This window comes from Nothoprocta perdicaria, unplaced genomic scaffold, assembly GCF_003342845.1.
Source record: "Nothoprocta perdicaria isolate Ctin4 unplaced genomic scaffold, notPer1 scaffold_66, whole genome shotgun sequence".
Taxonomy (NCBI): Eukaryota; Metazoa; Chordata; class Aves; order Tinamiformes; family Tinamidae; genus Nothoprocta; species Nothoprocta perdicaria.
The window spans coordinates 87,805-109,292 of NW_020455932.1; the positions used below are offsets into that span (position 1 = coordinate 87,805).

Consider the following 21,488-nt stretch of genomic DNA (forward strand, 5'->3'; position numbering starts at 1 on the left):
CATGTTTCGATGGGAACCATGAGCAGACCTTGCAGAGCATCTGACAGGCTGATACTGGGCTAAGGGAAGTGTTTTCAGGTAATTCTCGGGACACCAGGGGAATAAGGAATGTTCAAGCAATGCAGGACAGAGCATCCAGTTGGGGAAGCCTCAGCATGGGCAGCAAATGTTGTTGTGGAGGAAGAAGAAAATCTAATGTTAGATTCAGGAAAACCACCATAACCAGTGAAGTGAGGCTATAATTCTGGTTTCAGACTGTGCCATGCTAGAAACTACGAGGAAGGCGTAGAGGGAGGATGGAAGGGACCAAAGCACCGTTCGGCTTCATCCATTGCCGTAGGAATGCAAGACCACCAAAGATTTTCTGTGGTCATATAATTAAAACAAGGCCAAATCGTTACCGTTCTCAGCTAGTGTCATTATGTACTCAAACAGACCCAAGCCATAGACTAAATTGCAATGTTTACTTTCCGTCTTAACTGATAGGTACTAAATGGAGGCAAATCGGGCAAGCTATAATAACTGTGCTATTTTTTGTTGGTGGTCATTCAAGGAGCAACTTTATATTGGAAAAATAGCATTTAAAGGCAATTAGAACTGGAAGATACTTGTGTAATGTTGTCTTTGCCTCCAACATTTGTATCTTCATTTTAGCTGCTGCTCTCCTCTCTGGCATTGTAGTAGAAGAAAGCTGAATTTCCTCACTTAGGAGCAAGGGCCATATGTTCTGACAGTCGTATTTCACAAGTAGGGCTCTCTGATAATCCCTAACTGCCTCAGATATGTTTTTCTCTCTGAAGACATATTTGCCATCAGAGATTTGAATGCTGGCCCTCACTCTGTGGTCGTAGCTCTGTATTCTTAGCTGTTTTCTTAAGCTGTGAAATAGTCAGAGTTGATATTTTGGTTATCTTTATTTTTTTAGATAGGAGTGGAGGCCAATCACACTTTTCAGACGTTTCAGATGCTCGGCACATTTGTGCAGACGCCGCTTCCTCGTATTTAATTTACATTTGATTATTATTTTCTACACTGCATATTTGAATACGCTTTTTAAAAACATTTGGAAATGCCTCCCTTTCCCAAACCCTAAACACGTATATATTGGATGAATAATGGAAAAGGTGCATGGAAGAATCTTCACAGCTTTTATTATTCAGGTATATTTGCAAACTTGGAGTATTTGGATCACTTAAATGCATTTACACTGTATTTGAGTACATTGCTGCTCTCAGTATCAGCTCGCAGTGCTTTAATAAGAGGCTCTTGGTGACACAGAATTCCCTGGAAGCGCCTGACCTGAGCACTTACCGGACGGGCTGGACTCCGGGCCACAAGTGGCCTCTCTGAAATCCTGCGTTTATGGGCAAATATTTAACAAAATGACAGGAAAGCCCTTTTTAAACCACAGCCAAGAGCGAATCTGAAAGTCAAGTAATCCGTGTTTGCAAATATTGCAGCTGAAATAGTTCTCTCCTATGCCACTTGAAAAGGAAATTTTCTAGGAAAGTCCCAAGGGAGATACTTTAAATGAAAAGCAACATCCCTATGGTGTAAGTGAAGTTTATCTGGAATTTATCAACCTAACTTTGCCAATAACTGGTGGCACTGAGGTAGGCCAGTTGTGCACGCTGGAATACACATAGCCCATCATAATGCAATTTTAGGCTCATATTGACCAAATGATCTCCATCTCCTTAAATATAAACATATTTTTAGCTTTCAGTGAGCATCAGTTATATACCCTTAAAAAACCCACATTACTCTGAACTTAGTGCTGTTTTTAAGAGAAGACTGTGGTTAATAAAGGAGAGCATGTTTTAAAGAAACACACTCTCACTGTATTATTTTCACTGGAAATACTCAGTTGCTGCTTTTGAAATATTTAATATGTATTTTTCAGATATCCTGAATTTGTTTCTTTGTTCTGTGGAGAGCTCGGGAGAAATGAATATGGACAAATTATTTCATAAAACTTACAAAATGACTGCAGATTGACAGTTAAATCTGTAATAGTGAATACATTCAATTTTCTCCTTTGTTCTGTCAGCAGTCACTTGTACTGTAGATGTCTGTTTAATTTTTTAAATAGATTAACGGGAAATGTTTGCATTATTTGATTATTGAATTGAGTTTTCCAAATAATGGATTTTTTTTTCCTCAAATATTTATGTGATCTCAGAGATGTTTTTCCATAAGGAGAAATTGCTAAAAAGGAACAGAGAGCCTATCTGGAGCAATGTGAAGTATACGCCTCATTGGAAATCACAGTACACTTGCATTTTGTTGGAGGAGGGGGAAAATAAAAAAACCAGTCTGTCATCTGCACTGCCTTCCAAAATTAGATTCACATAATCCCACCTTTTTGAGTAAATAAGCAGCAGATTGGTCTTAAAAATGCAATTCCAGCAAGCACTTGATACGCAGTATAAAAAATAAATAAGCTAATGTGAGAGCAACGTGGAGCATTTCGGTGATAGATGATAATATAGATTACCTTTGTTGTTTACATAATTAGGCTGGGCAGGGAAGGGAGAGGGAAAAAGCGGCGTTTGGGGAGGCTTTTGTTCAGTGCTGGGTGGGATCTGGGAGCGGAGACGCTCCTGCCCTCGCCGTGTGCGCGGGGTTCGCAGTGCACGCCTGAAGAATCGGATAGGAAATTTGCAGCTGCTCTAGTTATTCGCTAAGATTTGTATAAGCTGGCACCGGGGACAAAATTAGAGGGAACTTGAACCAGCGCTGGGCGCTTTATTAGCTCGGCAGCCATAATTTTGACCTTGCTGTGGGTTAAAGGACACAGACCTGCGAAGAAATCTGTTTATCATGTAGGGAATTCATGCCATCCCTGACAGTGTACAGTGAACAAGATGGATGATCTGCCAAATTGGTCCCTCGCATGGGTGAATCAGGGCAAATTTACAGTACAATTCCTTTGCTGCTCCTGATACAAAAATAACATTTGCTGGGTTTTGTATTCGGTTGTTTGATGACCTAGGGTGAAGCGGAGAAAAGAAATAAGATTTGTAGGATCCATATTGCCTTAAAGATTTATAGGAACCTGGCTTTTCTTTTTTTATCATCTGCCTCTTTTACATCTTTTATAAAGCACTGAGGAAAGAGTCCCAATTGCTTGGTTTGAGAGAATAACTTTATGTAAGTGTGTCAGGGAGCCTTTCTTTAACAAGGCATTGTAAAAGCTTCTATTAGCTTGAAAAACAGCATTTTACCGTGAGCCCTGCTTCTTTGGAACCCCATTTGCACTAAAGCAGCATTTAACTGTGGTATTTAGGCTGTGCTTTCCATGCTGCATGATCTGGATATTTTGCAATAATTTGCTAGTGTTCTGGAAAATGAACAAACATGGGGAAAAAAAAGGTGGAATTTGATGTTAGCCATTGCCTTGCTAGTGATAGGACCTGGTGCTGCAGGGGGAATTGGTTTAGCAGAGGTGCCGCAGCGCTCAGGAAAACACCCACGGGTGTTGCCCAGAGCAAGTTTTTGCTGTGGGCTGAACTCCTAAGTGTCCTCTAGGGATCTCGAGATGAACCCCCTGGTGTATGAGCCCAGGATAGGAGCAATAACTGTGTAAAGTAGTGACACGGGCACTGCAGGAGGGAAGCCATCCCCTAGGAAGGGAAGAGTGGATGGGGATATCTAATGTATTCTTTATCAGTTGTAGGAGATTGGGCTCTACAACATGTTCTGCCCATGTTGTGGCTTGAAAAGTTCAGTCTGTGCCCTGCCTTACATGTCTGAATTCTCTGCATGAAGTAGTTAGCAACTTCCATATAAAGATAAATGTGAACTTGTTAAGGAAAATAATATTTTGTACATAAATTACTGTTGTTGGAAAAATGAACAGATTCAGAAAGCTTTCTTTCAAACCAAATATTTAGGTAACATTTTGCTGTCTCCAGATCCACTACCTTTCTGGTGTATTCTCTAGTACTGTTATTTGTTACAACATAAGATTAAAATATAATTATCTCTGGACAAGGAAGTGTGAAAATGTGTTGCAAATGATATGAAACAGAATATGGAATCAGCAACATACTCAAGATAGTTGTGTCATCTCTAGAAAATCCTTCACTGATACTATAGCGAGTATCTTATGGTTAAGTGAGTTTCTTATTAGTCATAGAAAGATACTTGAACTAGCCTATAATAGTAGATGTAAGAGAATTCTTATAGGAATATAAGAAAAGCCAGACCATAAGATTTCCTGACCAAGGACATTTCTTGTAACCTTACAAAGTATTGCATTTCATTTCTTCCTAATTTTATTTATTTATTTATATTTGTACATCTTACCTTTATGAGAAAGTGGAGATGACCCAGGATAGACTTTAAAAATAACTCTGTTTTTAAGAAGAAACCTTTCAGTAACCAAGGCATAACAAGCAGTGTTTTGTATACTTAGGCATTTCTTTTAAGTAGCTAGAATTTAAGTGAGAAGGAAAGTTAAATCAAAACATTACAATCATGCTAAAATGAGGTCTTTTTTCTTTTCTTTTAAATTACAGAAAGCACTCCAAAGACTTCTGCCAGTTGCAGTCCTGCTCCTGAATCTCCTATGAGCTCCAGTGAATCGGTCAAGAGCCTGACTGAACTGGTACAGCAACCCTGTCCTGCTATAGAGACAAGTAAGGATGGCAAATCACAAGAATCTAGTGAACCACCTGCCTCCGAGTCCCAGTCTACAACACCTTTGCCTCTGTCTGGCCACTCAGCCCTCAGCATTCAAGAACTGGTTGCAATGTCACCCGAATTGGATACGTATGGCATTACAAAAAGGGTCAAAGAAGTGCTAACGGACAACAACCTTGGTAAATTGCTTTAATCTCATCTTTGCTGAAATACAGAGCAAGTATTCGTGCACTGGTCTTTGAGTTATGCTTGCATAGACAAGGATACTTGCTTAGCGCTCTGGCCTAAACTCTAATGTGTCAAGAAGAACTTTTTGTAACCGAGTAGAAAAGTCCTTTCAGACTGTAGTACTCTACGTCATAACAAAATGTCATCACACCCTTGCTCTTCTTCAGCTTTGCTTCTGGCACACCAGCCAGATACTGCTCCCAGCTCCCTAAGTACGGCCCAGCAGGCTGTAAAGGTGACCTAAATCCCAAAGCCAGTGAGGTGTCCTGCTGAGACACACTGATCCCGCAATAGTGAATTCGGGGCCCCAGCTTTTAGGCATAGGTGAAGCAAAGGAGTCCCTGCATGGTTGGAAGGGGCAGCAGAGGCAAAAGCATAGTGTGCCTGCAGAGCTAGAAGGTGACTTCAGACTCGGTCAAGGTTTATATGAACCTGTAAGTAAATCTATGGAGCCATTTAGTTATTTTGCTTAGACACCTACAGAGCTATGGCTCCTCTTGTCTGCAGATGAGCTTTTGGGTGCCAAATTAAGTATAATGTTGATACGGCTGACTGTGTTTGCAGTAGGCAAAGGGGAACCTGATCTGAGTACGACAGGTTGGGGAAATCCACACTTAATATTTCCACAGTGCCTCTGAGTAAGTCACTAGTTCCTGTCCACTTAACGCTTCCATCCCTCCCGAGGTGATGGAAAACCCTTTGGAGCTTTTTGCCATCTCTAGCTGGAAGGCAGTAAAGCTGCTCCAGTGTTAGCTATATGCTCTTCTGGTGTTTAGCATGGGATTCATCTCATCTGCATGTAGATGTTCAAAGCTGAGATGGCTGGATGAATCACTCTCCAGAGGTAATATATATCTTAGATTTTAAAAATGGGAAGATTATTGATGGTGGAGGGAAGGGAGGGGGCAAGTTCTCATACAGCAAAATTTGGGGAGAAAACAAGGAAGGGAAATGAGCTGATTCTGGACATCCTCATGTAGGAGAGTGTGTCCCACGGAGCTGATCAGAACTACCCACTCGTGTGCATTGGTTGGGCAGCCTGTGATCACTTGTTCAGGGGACAAGTTTCAGTGTAGAAATAAAGCCACAAGCCATGGTAAGGGTTAGCAGGTTCCAGCCCCTGGTTTTGGGGCAAAATGCTGTTGAGTGCTATACCTGCTCTGATGTTCCAGAGAGGCTTGAAAAGTATTTTTGTTTACATTTGCTTTGATGCCATTTTTACTTAGTCTTTTTTATTTCCCATGATTTTTGTTTTCCTACAGTGTGGCTGACAAGCCTAAAAAGCAGCAGAAGAGCCAGGAAATGTGCCCCAAACTCTGCATTAGGTGTGGAACCAGTTTCAATGTCTCCTTTTGCGCCCTCAGTGTGCTAGTGCCCCAGCTGACTTGGGGCTCAGGTTTCTCTGTCTCGGGCCACAGGGCCTTGTGAACCTGTCCTAGGCCGAGTCTTCGTGGCTCAGTCATTCAAATATCGTCAGCCACTAAAGACCACGACTGCGTGAAACTGTTTAAGATGACTTGGCAAATCAGAGCATGTTTGGCAGGTCTCTCCTCCCACTCCTTTTAGTATTCCTAGCCCCAAATGTCCATAGCCTGTAAATATAGTTTTATATTTGTTAGGACAGCATGTCTTTTAGATACAGAGGGAGGAAAATGCAGTGAGCTATTGAGAAATTGCAGTATTGGGGGGATTTTGCAGGATGATCTGGGCCTGGCCACTAACCTAGCATAATTTACAGAAAATTTGGCCCTTTAGGAGCTGCATGGGAACATGCACAAAGGATTTCAGGCAAAAAAAAAGAGGAAACTAAAGTTAGCTTTATGAAAACTGTTCCTAAAAATATTCGGGTCATGAACAAGTCTCTGGTGAGCACTCTGTGTGATCCACCTACCACCTCCTGAGAATGGTTTTTAATGCAATCCCTATCAGCTTGGGAGTCTTTCAGGTTTTTGAACCTGTCCTGCTGTATCCTGGAAGAGAATAAATGGCACAAACTTATTTAGCTTTGCCCTTAGTACCCACCGAACATGATATTCCCTCCTTCCACTTACAAATTTAAAATATTTAGGCTGTAGTTGGAAATTTATTTCCTTCAGCAGCATTGTTAATACTTGCTCTGGGCTGTTTGTTTCTGTCCCAGAATTACTAATTCATGATGGTATTTCTCTTTGTGTGTTCACACGATAAACCTGAGCAGGCAGCTGGTTTCAGTGAAAAGGACCACTACGTTTTTGTTAGGTTAGTGTGACCTAGGTCAGTTCCCTGCTCCAGTTTCCCGCAGAGCCACACGGGCGATTGGGGCAGCCCTGAGGACACAGCACAGCAGCCCTAGGGGCTCTCATGAGCAAAGGTGCTCACGTGGCAGCCTGGGCACCCCGGGCATTGGAAACAGTGGGAAAAGTTGGTTAGAAAGGCAAAAGGGGAAAAAAAGGGGTTTTAAGGCAACTGTCTCAGTGCACGTGTTTAGTTGCAACTAGCTGGCCTCTTCAAAGGTAAATGGATGAGGCCTTGCTGCTCTTTTTACATTTTCATTTTTCTGTGTCATGTCCAGCAACCAGGCACAGGGTTAGTTCTAGAGATTGCTAGGCTCTTGTTCACTCCATGCAGAATCACACACCTATATGCAGAGAAGAGCCTTGAACACTGCATGTCAGTGAGGTGTTCAAGGAGCTGAGGACCACACACAAGATAGGATAATCTCTGGGTTACCTTGAAAATACCCAGTAGCTCTGTCAGAAATCGCCAGTCATGACTCAGGTGACTTCAGACTCAGTCTTATAACAGAAGCTGCTACTTAATCAAGGCAGCTTAGCCTAGGAAGAACATTGAAGTGAAGGTTTTTAGGGAACTAGCTGCATGGATGGGTTTAAGCGCCATGGGCATTTTCCTTAGTCCTGATAACTTAGATCCTAACTACATAAAATTATTAATGCACATATAAATGGTATATGTAGAAAAGCGTATGTAGTTCCTCTTATATAGTAGACTATAGTAGACTATAACATTTTGAAAGACAACTGAGCTAAAGTATTCTAAACTAAAAGTACTATAGATGTTAAAAATATTAATAAGTTGCTTTTGTAAAATGTGATTATGTACAGTTGCTAAAACACTAATAGAAAGCCAGCAATAACATGACAACACAGCAAATATTTACTGGTGTCTTATTAGTGTCTTTGAGGACACTAATAAAACTGTTGCTGAGCAGGAGTTCGTGTTGGTTTTGATTCACGGATTATTTGAGGTGTTTGTCTGTTGGGTTGCATTGAAACTGTTAGAGTGCCTTCCCTCAGCAGAACTAGGTAGCCTCACTGCTCTCCCTGAAGTTGCCTGCTTAACTAATAGTTTGGTTTATTGTCAATCTCATGAATTTTGGTTTTTGCACAGTTTCCACTGTAAGGACCTGATCCCAAAAGGTGTTGAGCTCCCCTCTTTGTCACAGTCAGATCCCAAGGATTAAACTAAAGCTTAATGTGTAGACCTTTAGTGGGGGGAGACTTTTTATTCTGCTAAATGTTTCTGTGGGGTTTTCAAGCAATTCTGAAGTAAGAATAATTGGCGAATGATCTTATAGTCATGTTCTGCTTTTGTTTTTACTTAGTCTTGTCTCTTAACTGAGTCTTACATGTGATTTTCAATTTGATTTTCAATTTCAGCTGCATTTTAATTTCAATCTTCAATTTTATATTAGGTCAGCGTTTGTTTGGGGAGACAATCCTAGGGCTGACACAAGGCTCTGTCTCAGACCTTCTGGCTCGCCCGAAGCCCTGGCACAAGCTGAGTTTGAAGGGACGGGAACCTTTTGTCCGCATGCAGCTTTGGCTCAATGATCCCAACAACGTGGAGAAGCTGATGGATATGAAACGAATGGAGAAAAAAGGTAACCTGGAGCAGACTGCGCACTCCTGTTCCCTGCTACCATCTTCTTTTAAAATACTCCATAAATAGGATACAGGCAGCATTGATCTGCTGTTACGAAGGTGATGCAAAAGGCTTGTGACAGCTTTTTCCTAGCCTGATTTGATGCTAGCTTGAGGAGATCCATTTGGGGAAATAACCCAAACCCTGAGTACTCACCAGCTGTCAGGAAATCGTGGCTAGATTCTCCTATAGATTAATTACTGAGGCCCTGGTGTATCACTGATAACTTGCCTTACCAAATGAGAAATGTGAGTTTGGGAGCTGGCTTTGGGTTATTAGTTAATTGTGCCGCAGCTGGTCACAGATGTTGGGCTGGAGTCGCTGAGCCCCGATTCCTGAGAGAGCTTCTTGCCATCCAGCACTGACGGTCACAAGGAGGAAGGAAAAATGCAGCCTTTATAAAAGGGTATTTGAGAATCATTTGCTTAATTGAATTTGTAGCCATTACAGGGCTGGGAAAAGGTGACTGTGCTAAGAGAGACTTGCCTAAAGGGGTTAGATCACGAGTGTGGGTATCTTGTTAGAGAGTAGGTCCTGAGTATTTAGCCTCCTCTATATTTAGAATTCATCCCCAAAAAACAGAGGTTATACAGAGCCCTATTTTTAGTATGTTCACGTGATTTTACAACAGCGAGAGTCTTGTAGGCTGTCATTATCAGCAGTTAACTAATTAATGATATATACATCTCTTAAGAGCTATTCCTTAATGATATTAGTTCAGACGGTATTAATCGTGTGCACTGAAAGCTCTACTGTTGACTGATGTCCTGAAAGCATTAACACATTTGATCAGGAATTTCGTGATTATATTAAAAGCTGTAAATTAGGTTGCTTCTGGGGAAAACAGCAGAAAAAGAAGGAATTTCAAAAAGAATTTCAAATCCTTGTTACATTAAATGTCTGCAGTACAGTGCAGTGCAGAATATTATTGCAAATTGTGTGCGAGCTTCCACTGGGAGTAAAATCCGCTTGGGTTCCTCACTTACAACTGTAAACCAAAGGGAGCCTTGATATTTTTTTTCGTCTGAGAAATACGGCAGAAATAAAATTGTCAACGAGCTGGATTTTTATAGCCTCTAAGAGAATATCCCCCATAATGTAGGGAAATAAAATAAAAATAATTTAAAAGGAGTACCCACAATATCCTTTCAAAACTATTTTCTAAACTGGATTCTTATCAAATGCTGTGCAATACATATGCTGTATAGATGGCACCTGAATAGAGATAAGGCTGTAAATCATTGGAGACTCTCCCGAGCTCCTGAGCTGTGTAAGTGCAGTCCTCAAGCAGAGCACTCTAAAGTGAGCTCAGCCCTGTATTTTCTGCAGAATCCTTTCATGCAGGTAAGGATTCTGTGATTTAACCTTTTAAATTGCTCGAGCCACATTAAGAATTTAACTTCCCCTTCAGCTAATGTCAGTTAAAGAACAATGCAACTGTATCTCTTACCAGTGAAACATTATTACCAATTACTTCTCTGCCACATTTTATTAAAGGAGTAAATTGATAATTATGATAAAGGTGAGCTGCATATATCTTTTTTGCTCTTCTCCCAGCCTGAAGTTTATGCTGTAAATGTCCATTTTAAAAGGTTCTGAAAATTTGCAGTATACATTGAGTAACCTCTTTGGGGGAAGATGGAGGTTCACACTCACTAGGCTGAGACATTTTGCCCCATTTTCCTGCCTTGGAAGACTTCATTCCTATTTCTTACAACCTCCCACCACGTGTGCTGCTGGTAGCATCGCACTGTACTGAAGCCTGCTGTCAGCAGAAAATTTAGTTCCCTTTATTTCCCCATTATTTCACTTTTTAATAATCTTGTTCAATACTGCATAAGATAAAAATTATATTAAAAGGGATTCTGTTTTACCTCAGTGGGCAGCCACTAGTTCTGCAATAGCATCTGCATCATCTGTAGCTGGATACATGCAGGGAGTTTTCCTAGGGAGACTGGGGCTGCTGAGTCTGTAGCAGCAAGAAAAGAGAAGTAAAACTGAGGGGGTAGAACTGTCCTTGACAAGTTGGTCTCAGGTCCAGACCTTTCCCCACTTTACATTTGGGTTTTAGTTTTCTGAGACACAGAGATCAATCACAGACCAAAAAATTTTTTTTCGTAATTAAAAAGCTCCAAAAAATCAAATATGGTTGCAACTTGGATTCCTGTTTGAGCCTCTCTGTCACTGAAAATGTGCTGAATGATCTCCTTATGTTGTCTATATTCACCACATATGTTTAAAATCAGACTTATAAAGAGAAAGCTTTTATGAACGTCATCCAAAGTTTCCGGAAAATGCCATTAAAACATAAAGCCGAGGCACTGGCTTAGCACATTGACTAGTGCCAGAATTATGCCTTCAGCCCAATGGAAGATTTTTCCGATAATATATTTTATCCAGAAAGAAAAAAAAAAGATTATATAACAGTGAAACTTCTTTATTTTTAGCTTAGGGAGACATAAGGCTCCATGCTCTGCTTTTGTGTGCTGGCCTGGGCTGCTTGTATGTGTCTGGAGAGGGGAGCTCTGTGCTGGCACCAAGACCTTCCTTGCTCTGGGCTCTTGCCGTGTGCTCTGGGTGTCCCTGCTGGAGCAGGAAGGTTGGACTAGATGATCTCTAGAGGTCCCTTCCAACCTCAGCCATTCTGTGATCCCCATGCACGGGAGTCTGGTGTTAACTCTGCCGCCTGACCAAATTCCAGCAACTCCATTTCGAGATAGCCTGAACACCTCTCCCCTCTTCGTGCGATGCTCTGTTTTGTCTCATGTCCTCTTCTAAATCATTGCGCGTCGCTGAAGTGATAGATTCCATCTTTCAGGCGTGGGGTCTGCATTATCGAAGGAGACGAGAGGACCGGGTGTAGAGGGGGAATGTCAGTGCAAGTTTGAAATAACACCACGGAGGCTTTGAGATTGAAGACCTTGTATAAATTTAAGATTACATAGCTGGAATGATTAATTCTGTGGTTGAAGGCTGTAACAGTTCCCTGAATGCTGCAGAAACAGGGCCAAAAGGTCACCTTGAAATAATGTGTTTACCAGTAATCACTTTGCAATCCTACATCTTGTGGAACAACTTAAATAGATGACTTTTTAATAGAATTTATTAGGGAAAAAAACATAGAACAGCTTCCTTTTTATAGTTATTTCAGACATGTGCAGGACTGTATCATGGCAGAGTGATGGATCGTGAGCAACTTGCATTCAGTTCCGTATCAGCGATCTTACACAGTAGGCAATCCACAGGTAATCTGTCATATTCAAGAAAAACAAAATGAGGGCCATGCAGATACCCCCAAAGGTTACAGAGCACGTTCAAAATTCACTCCAAGAGTAGTATGACACAGCATCCCCTCCACCGGCCGGAGAGCGTGGGGTGATGAAACCCACTGGAGACAGCAGACCTAGACAGTCCTTTGGGAGCTCTGCCAGGGGACAGTGGCTTGTGTGAGAAGGGTTTTCAGCATTTTAGTTGAATTGCATTGAATTTTTATTATTTGTGTGCCCTCGGCCTAAAGACAGAGCTGCAGGGAGAGAGAAATTTGTTTTAGGGAGGATTTGGTTGCTGGCCCTTGTGACGTGCTCCACATTGCTGCCTGGCTCCAATCGGAGCTGCTGCAGATTTAGTGCCTGCTTGATTGATGTCAGCCTGGTGTAATCTGGAACATAATAGGCAAGGTTATCAAATTGCAGCTCTTGAATGCCTAAACCCTTAAATATCTAGAAGGTATTTAACAGGCCATTAAATATTTTATTGACAAGATTCATCTGCAGTGGCCGTTTGCAGCCCCCTCATTAGCCGTGCTGGTGCCTGAGCCCACCAGGTGCGGTAAATCCCACCTCCCTCAGCCCAGCAGAGCTCAATCAAGTCAGTGGCATCGTTTGCTGGGACTCTTTTCTCACTGGATTTGCTGGGACCATCCAGGCCTGGCAGGGAGGAGACTCAGCAGTAGCAGCAAGGTCTTCTGTCATCAGCCCCACTGAGCCACGTCCACACAGCACAGGCTTTCTTAGAAGTGTATTCACTCTCAAAAGAGCCTCACCTAGGGGAGGAAGATGCCAAGGACTGTGTTCCTTTCATAACCTGTCAGTGCAGGAGCAAAGGAAAAGCAACAGCCACCCGGGTTGCTCGGGTGGCATCGCGTGGGCTCCAGGCGCCATCGTGTGTCGGCTGCTGCTGCGGCTCCCTTCGGCTGCCGCATTTTTCCGGATAGGCAGAGGGCCTAAGTCTTTAGCGAGCAAAAACACTGGAGCTGAAGCCAAGTGTAACTGGCCTAATCAGGTGCTCGCATGGAAGCACACTCCTCATGTAAGGGTGAATTTGAAATAAGTTGTGTTAACTGAACCCTGTTATTCGTGTCCCATTTTCTATAGAAAAGCAGAAAATTGACAGTTTGTTTCCAGTCAATTTGCTGTCTTCCCTTTCCCTTCTTTTTTCTTTCCCTGCCTGTCATATCCCTCCTGCGCTTGCTCACGTTTCTGATCGCGCCCACCCTGGTGCTCGCAGCCCTTGGGTTTCTTGCACACCCGGTGCTCGCAGCCCTTGGGTTTCTTGTGCACCCATAGCTCGTTTTTGTGCCCGTGCCCGGCTGGGCCTGACGTGCCGCTCTTCCCTTGCAGCCTACATGAAGCGGCGGCACAGCTCCGTCAGCGACAGCCAGTCCTGCGAGTCCTCCTCGGCCGGCATAGACTACAGCCAGGGAGCCAGCCCGCAGCCGCAGCACCAGCTCAAGAAGCCCCGCGTCGTGCTGGCCCCGGAGGAGAAAGAAGCTCTGAAACGAGCCTACCAGCAAAAGCCATACCCATCACCAAAAACCATTGAGGAACTCGCCACACAGCTCAACTTGAAAACCAGCACCGTGATCAACTGGTTCCACAATTACAGGTACCTGTCGTCCCAGTGCCATCACTTGCTGGGAGCATTTGTTGTATTTCCTGAGGCAGGGTGCTGCTCAGCTTCAGCAGGCGGCATCTGCACGGTTGTACAAAATGAACCATTTTGCCAGCAGGGAGGTTCTGACTCACACTTAATGCTATAGACTGATTTTAAATCATCCCTGAGGAATAGAAATGTTCACATAAATGGTGCTTCTGAGCAGAAAGTCTCACTTTTGGTGCAGGCCTAAGACTAAAAATTGATCTGAAAGTCCTTTGTCAGGTTAACTATGTATAATTCTTTTGTAGTAAGCAAGACTGGGCTTTCTTACGTGCGTATTCAGACGTGTATATATGCCCATATACGTATGTGTATTTGTAAAGTGTGTGCCTGGGGCACTTTGTCGTGGTGCTTGGAAGCATCTTTTATTGGATGGCATCAGAATTAGGCACTTCATTTTAAATCCTCCAAATATAAGAGCAGAAAGAGGTTTTGCTTGCAGCCCTTGAGACAGTGAGCCTCGAAAAGAGAGAAAACCATGAGCTGCATCTTGGAAGCTCTGCACAGTCATGATGGGCAGGGAAATAAATAACCCTGAAGCCATATGTGAATAGGGATTTATTTCGTTATGATCATATTTATTTATTTCATGATTAAACCATCAAGTCATCCTGAAATAAAACACGATTTTGGTCTGTTTATCTTCCTCATGTTAGAAGGAACCTTCCCAACATCTGCACAGTTGAAGTAGATTTTGACGTAACAACTCCAAAAAAAAAAATAAACAAACCTGGAATGGCATGTAAGAATTAAAAGTATTTGAGTAAACATTTTTGGCTGTGCTTGGGATTGGGTAGCTTAATTAGATCGGCAGTCTTTTTTCCAAGAAGTTTGTGCCAACGAGTATTGAACAAGTAGACTTAAGATTTAAAGGTTTAAACCGTTCTGCTCTTTCACATGGAGCCAGTAATGTTCTTCATTACCCTGGGTTGATTGCTAAACTTGTTTGTTTTTAGAAAACTGCTAACGGTAAAAGGGTATTTTTCACTTTAGCCCTTTTCAGCTTTTACCAGGGAAGCTATTGAAGCAGGAGAGTCACAGTCTGAGTAGGTATCCCAGAAGTACTGTGTACAGGAGCAAAATAATTTAAAAGTTTTCCAGTGTTTAGTATATTACAACAAATGCAACATACTTGCACTGATTTTTACTGGCTTGGATTTCCCACAGAAGTTGTTTCTTTCACTCTTCAGACTTCTCCCAAATACAGACCTCTCTTGCAATTCCCACTTTCAAGTGATTATACGCAAGTTGGAGGAATGCCTATGAAAATACATTCCCTTCGGCCTGACAGTAAAATGTGCTGTTCTCACTTACGCAGCCAAATGAGGGAACACTGGTGGCATGTGTCATCTTCCTCATCACCATGAGATCCCCTGCTTGGGCATGCTGTGAGAAAGGGTGACAAGTCATGATTGATCAGCATGCTCAGCCACACCAAGCTGTACATTAATATAGACTAGCTGCTGACAGTTGTATACAAAATAAGAGATTTATAAACAAGGTGCTATAAGCGGGTGGGCAGCACAGGCCTAATGGCACTGAGTGATCTGGGCCTGCTCCCAGATGTGCTGCTGAGTCTGCAGGACCTCCAAGAGCTGCTTCCAGCTTTCTGGAGCCTGGGGCTGCCCTGAGTGGTTGCCACCACTGAAAAATCAATCTATGCGATTGTTGTTTTCTGCAGTACGTGAATTCTCATAGTTTTCATGCATGAAATACTCTTAAATCCTTAGCAGGACATCCCTAAGAAAAGAAAATTTAATGTACTATTAGGGGAAAGGGGTCTGACGCAGTATCCCCAAAGCCCAGCGTACCATCCTTGATGCTGGTCCATGGCCCATGCCAAGGGAAAGGTCTGCTGTGCATTCCTTAATGCACCCCAAATTTCACTGTTCCTTTGAATGCTGTTTCTTGGGAATCCTGTCGCAGTGATGCTTTTCCTTTGGTATTCATCTTAAACCTCTTTCCAAAGCTGGTTGCTGCATTAGAATCTAACTTTTTATTCATGATACGAGAAGTGTGCACTAGCATTTATTTAGTAGAGTAAAAGACACTTTAAAAAATCCTCAGCTGGAGAAGGAATCGTTCACTTGAGAATATAAATAGACATGAAGGATTTTGCAGTGTCTGCAAACTCGTCCCAGTCATTTGCTTTGCATTTACACTGATTGCAGAGTTCTGGGAACACAAAAATAAGAATATATGTTAAATTGCACTTTTTTTGCATTAGTAAAGCACTCAAAGAATCCATCAGAATCTGAGGCTATGTTTTCTGTACACAAGAATAAGAGAAAGGAATTGTTATAGGGAAACAAACCATCCCTAACCAGTGTCACCAGTTCTTTGCTCTGGTGCTTCAATGACTAGGTTAATCAGGAGGGGGTTAAATTCCAGCAGCCACGTGTTCAGTGTGAGGTCCAGCGATTAGTTCAGGAAGGGAGAATGCAGGGAGGAAGGGGACAGGCTGTTCTCACTGGTGGCCAGCGATAGGACGAGGGGTAATGGCCACAAGCTGAAGCATAAGAAGTTCCGTCTCCAGGTGAGGAGCAACTTCTTCACTGTTAGGGTAACAGAGCAGTGGAACAGGCTGCCCAGGGAGGTTGTGGAGTCTCCTACTCTGGAGGTCTCCAAACCCACCTGGATGCCACCCTGTGCCACATGCTGTAGGTGTGCCTGCTTGAGCAGGAAGGTTGGACTAGATGATCTGTAGAGGTCCCTTCCAACCTTAAATATTCTGAAATATTCTGAAATATTCTGAAATATTCCACAGGTATCAAACTTGTTTTTCTAGAGCCGTGGTCAGACATTCAATGAAGGAGAATTGCAGTATTTTAAAAGCCATTCAGGCATAAAGCTCGTACCTGTTTCTTCTTCTGACTTGGGGAATGTTACAGAAGCAATAAGATCTGGATCAATGTCCATGCAGGGAGATTACAGGCATAAATGGAGCCTGACAATCAATGTTGCAGTATGCACGCTGTTAATGTTAATAGAAAATTAATGTTAGCACCTATGGTCTTCTGTTAGATGAATAATATTCTCCCAGGGAAAATCACAGACCCCCTAAATCCTCCCAAAGTGCAGAGTCAGCAATTACTGCTGAAATACTCTATTTGAACTAAGTCAATAATACCATTAGCCCCAAATGCAGTATTCAGATGGTGTCCTGCTTTTTATCTTATAATTTGCCATCGTGTGCAAGGTTTAGCAGCAAGTCTAGGTGAAAATGAAAATTCCTTGCAGGCATTGGTTCTGGAACAGTGTTTCATGTGCAGTTTGGAAGACCCTAAACAGCTCCTTGCTGATAAAACAAATAGTGTTTTCAGTCTTTGCAAAGATACCCTTTTGCTAAACCGTTCCTGTGCCTATAGTGTCTTTCCTGACCATATTTGAAGCTCCATCCTGGTTGCAAATGAGGATCTGTGAAGCTGTCGTAAACGGAGAGGGCAGTAGAGGGAAATAGTTGACCTAGATCCTAAGATCTTTCTCAAGAAGTGGTCAGTTATGCTGCAAAGAGCATGGAAACTGCTGAACAGAGAAGGAAGGAGAGGGAAGCCTTGGGTTAAATAACATAGGCAGTATGTTGTTTGAGGAGTGTTACACACTTCACGTAATAGGAAGCACAAGGTGGAACACAGGGCAATTTTAACCACACATGAAGTGCATTAATTTCCTTGTCATGCACTGCTGCCGTGTCACTATTAATGTTCTGAAATCGATATTTTAAATAAGAAAATAAGGCAGAAGTCAGACTAGCTCATAGACCGACAAGCTGTCAGAAGGCTGCGCTTACCCTGGGCAGATTCAGAATGATAGACTTTGTTCTCCCAGTTTCTTCTGGGTGTTTTTGCTTTGTTTTTACACTTCTTTTCATTGTATATTTTTTTAGACAAACCACAGCTCCTTTTAGCAGGAATCTGAGTTCTCTTGTATCTTCAAGGTATTTTCTTCTGAATCTACTAAAAATGTATTCATATCTTAAAATCATCCCTTCTGTCATACAGCATGTTCTAAAGTTTCAAGTCCCTGGTACCCTAGTTGCATTATGAATGGGAGATGGCTGAGTCTTTCATCCCTGCCTCTTGAGCCATGCCCAGGACTGTTGACATGCAGCATGGGAGTATGTATGTTACTTCAGTGTAAAAGCATAAAAAAAATGTGTGTGCATGGCCAGGAGGGATGGAGTTGAGGGCATCTTGCTGTCTGGGGAGGATGGAGTTAAGGGCATCTTGACAATGCTTTACGTTCTCTCCAGTGCCCCTTTAGCCAGTGTTTTGAGTTCAGGCATATGAGCGCGTCCACCAACCCAGTCGAGCACATCTGTCCCACAGCCGAGGAGAGTTGGCTTCATATGAAAGCTTTTTAGTTTTGTGGGTTCCGTGGTACGAGCCTGTGTTGTGCATGAAGGGCCAGCAGCAGCCTCACCCATCCTTTCCTGTGTCTCCTAGGTCTCGCATCCGTCGAGAGCTGTTCATTGAAGAAATCCAAGCGGGAAGCCAGAGCCAGGCCGGGGCGAGCGATTCTCCTTCGGCCAGGAGTACCAGGGCAGCACACGGCTCGGAGGGGGACAGCTGTGACGGCGTGGACGCCGAAGGCCCCCCTGAAGGGAAGCCCAGTGGCCCGGAGGCGGATGAGTACAGCAATGCAACCACAAAGTCTCAGGGAGGGCCAGCAGAGTCGGCTTTCGAGGCGGGGGAAGAGGCACTGCAGGGCACCAGGTCTTCAGAGAAAAGTGAGTCATTCCACTTGGGAATGGAGAGCCTGGAGGATACTGATGACGAGGGCAGGCTCAAAGCACCGCGGCAAAGCTCTCCACCGGGATCTCAGCGTTCAGGAGAGAGTCTGGAGACGCTGCCAAACTCTGCTACGGAAGGGGATGCCTCTACCTCAGCTGCCTCCACCTCAGTCCTTACAGGGGAGAGCTCCTCCAAGCCGAAAGAAAGTTCGGAGAAAATTCCCAGTGTGCCAAGTACGAGCTCGACGGTGGCCGCAGGCTCGCAGAAAGCCAACGCGCTCCAGAGCTTGTTCAGCTTCTCGGAGGCGGCGAGCTCCAAGAACACACGAGACAACTCCTTGAGGAAAAAGAAAGCCGCAAACTTGAACAACATAATCCACCGCTTGGAGAAGGCCGCGAGTCGAGAGGAGGCCGTCGAGTGGGAGTTTTGAGATTAAACTCACCCAACTCTAGAGAGCTGGGCAAGTGAAACTGGACCTCTACTGGTTTTATTGTGTTGCGCACTTACCGCCCTGCAGGCCACAGGGCAAAAACGCCATAGGCCAAGGTGCATATAGAAAACGGAAAAAAAAAACAAAACAAAAAAAAAAAAAAAAAAAAAAAAAAAAAACAAAAAAAAAAGAGAAAAAAAAAAAAGGAGCGTTAAGCCCAATTTATGTTTGTGTTTTCGAGGAAGAAAACTGAAATGTGTAGTCAAGCTTTTTTGTACCCTGAAGTGTTTTTATTATTGCCCTAAGTGATTTCCACAGTTTCTGGAATAACTCAATACAGCTTTGCCTTGTGCCCTCCTCTTTGGTGTGGGCTTTAAAAAAACAAAAAAAAAGTAAAAAAAAAAAAAATCGAACCCACATATTAAAAGGGGGCTTTTTATCTGCCATCTAATGGCTACAGAGCGATAATACACTATTATCTTCTTAAACCAGGAAAAAAGGGGAGATTTTTCAAAAAAAAGAAAAAAAAAAAAGAAAGTTTTTTGTAGCTGTTCAGTTGCCACTAAGAGATTGCACAGTCAACCGACTCTAAACACACTAGTTTGGATTCCTACATATTTTCAAGAAAAGAAAAGAATCTTGTTTGAAACTTTGAATTAAAAAGAAAAAAAAAACACATTTACTCCACATATTTTTTAACAAAACAAAAAAAAGTCACATCAGGAAAATATCTTAATTTGTGGTAGCTGACTTAGTGTTTTCTTGTAAGTGAAATAGAATATTGACACGTAGTGCACATTGTTTCATAGCTTTAACTAATTCTGGTCTTTTGCAGACCAGAGTTTGTTTAATACACTCCATTTTAGGCCAAATCAGGACAAAAAGAAATCTGAATCTAGGTATTTTATAATCTGCTTTTTAACCTCTAACCACAGAGCACGCTGATCAGACCTCATATCTGGGAGGTTTAGGAGACAACTTAGAACTGCCTGTACTTGATCATTTCCCAAGGCTTGCCGTGTACCGAATTTCCTTCTGCTAAAGACAGATAGCTCAAAAGAAAAAAACGTTGGCCAGTAACATTTCAGCCTGCTACTTCGGGGACATTTTCTGTAACCTTAAGGGTCGAACTTAACCTGGAGTCAATTTAAGTAGAGTCTATGTGTTATGTTTGCTGTCACACACCACTAATGGGGACGGGAGCTGCCGCAGATAGCGAATTTTTCCTGCTGTGGGTGGCCATTTACTGACTCTCTTCCCACCACAAGCACTGATTTTAAATACGTTTTAGTCGTGGGAAGCTTCTTTTTGTGTGGGAAAAAAAAAAAAAGAGTACATGGCAGTGAGCAGATGGGCTCTTAGCAATGAGTACATAGCCCAAACTCCAACCCAAAACCGTTGCGCTCTTGAGTCCCAGTCCAGACTCTTCTGCCCTGCAGAAATCCAGCCTTTTCCCATTATTTTATGCACAGGTTAGGGCTGATCAAAGTACAAATCGAATTCTAACTTGTCTCTAACTCCTCCTGTTGTCTATATGTATATGCGTGAGCATAGAGGTGTGTGGAAGGATGTGTGTGCGTGAGTGTGTGCGTGCAATTTTATACGTCTGTGTATTTTCTTACGTACTTGTGCACACATAGAGTGCATTACTGCCACCTTTTTTCAATAAGCTGTTTTATCAGTTATGGCTTCTACAAGTTTGCTAATTTAGACTCCTTTATTGCCATATCTTTAAAACTAACAATAGATGATTTCGGAATATATATATATATAAAAATATATATATATATAATTTTTTTTTTGCTTATTTATAGGTGCTGTATTTTATTATCTGATTGTTAGGAAGGGATGAAAGGGGGCAAATATTCTTTAGAGGGATAGACTGCCGGCAGTATTGGGTATAATTTACAAGATGTAGTTGTCATACTGTATATTATTGATTGAAGACTTTTTGACCGTATTGTGTATCATTGAACTTTTGTCTTAGGTCAGCATCTTTTTGATGACACTTTAATGGTGCATTCATTACTTCTTAAGTTTAATTAATATTACTTTTCTGATTTTGGGGGAGGGAGGGTTGGGGAGAGGAGTTCCGACTTTAAAGGTATGTTCCCAATATTACACCTCAGTGTGCTTGTATTAATTCATTAGTAGGATTTTTGACTGTAAGATGTGAAACCACATTTCTTGCATGATGTTTTAGAACTTACGTATTTCATTTACAGTCTCTTAACATGCAACAGCAGCACTTAGCGCAAGTTTTCACAAATTAAGAATCAGTACACTAAAACCAATCCTTTTCGTGATTAAGAAAAGAAGGCTCTAGGAGGCTGAAAGGCAGGGATTTATTTCCTATATTTACTGTCAGTTGTTTCAGAATAACCTCCTGAAGGGTAGCTGGGGACTTGTGATGCAAAACTAAAGCTGAGAAGCAGAGAGAGCAGCTGCCCCTTTCGGTGACGAGCTGAGGAGACCCTTTGTCCTACCAAACCCCAGGAGATGAGAGCACTTGCTGGAAGCAGTTACAGCTTCTTCTTCTTCTTCTCTGGGATAGAGATAGTGTGGGAGAACGGCTGGCAAGGGAAATAAGGCGG

The 21,488-nt window shown here is 42.5% G+C and overlaps 1 protein-coding gene across 1 annotated transcript in view; it reads left to right on the forward strand.

The window, feature by feature from the left end:
- The window catches only part of CUX1 (cut like homeobox 1), a gene marked incomplete at its 5' end in the record, with an annotated part of 102,389 nt that extends 83,417 nt beyond the window's left edge, over positions 1-18,972 (forward strand). The window contains 4 exons of the mRNA XM_026050219.1: positions 4,524-4,826; positions 8,567-8,755; positions 13,416-13,680; positions 18,177-18,972. Coding sequence (XP_025906004.1) covers positions 4,524-4,826; positions 8,567-8,755; positions 13,416-13,680; positions 18,177-18,894 — 1,475 coding nt within the window. The remainder of the gene's footprint in view (positions 1-4,523; positions 4,827-8,566; positions 8,756-13,415; positions 13,681-18,176) is intronic.
- Between the last annotated feature and the right edge of the window lie 2,516 nt (positions 18,973-21,488).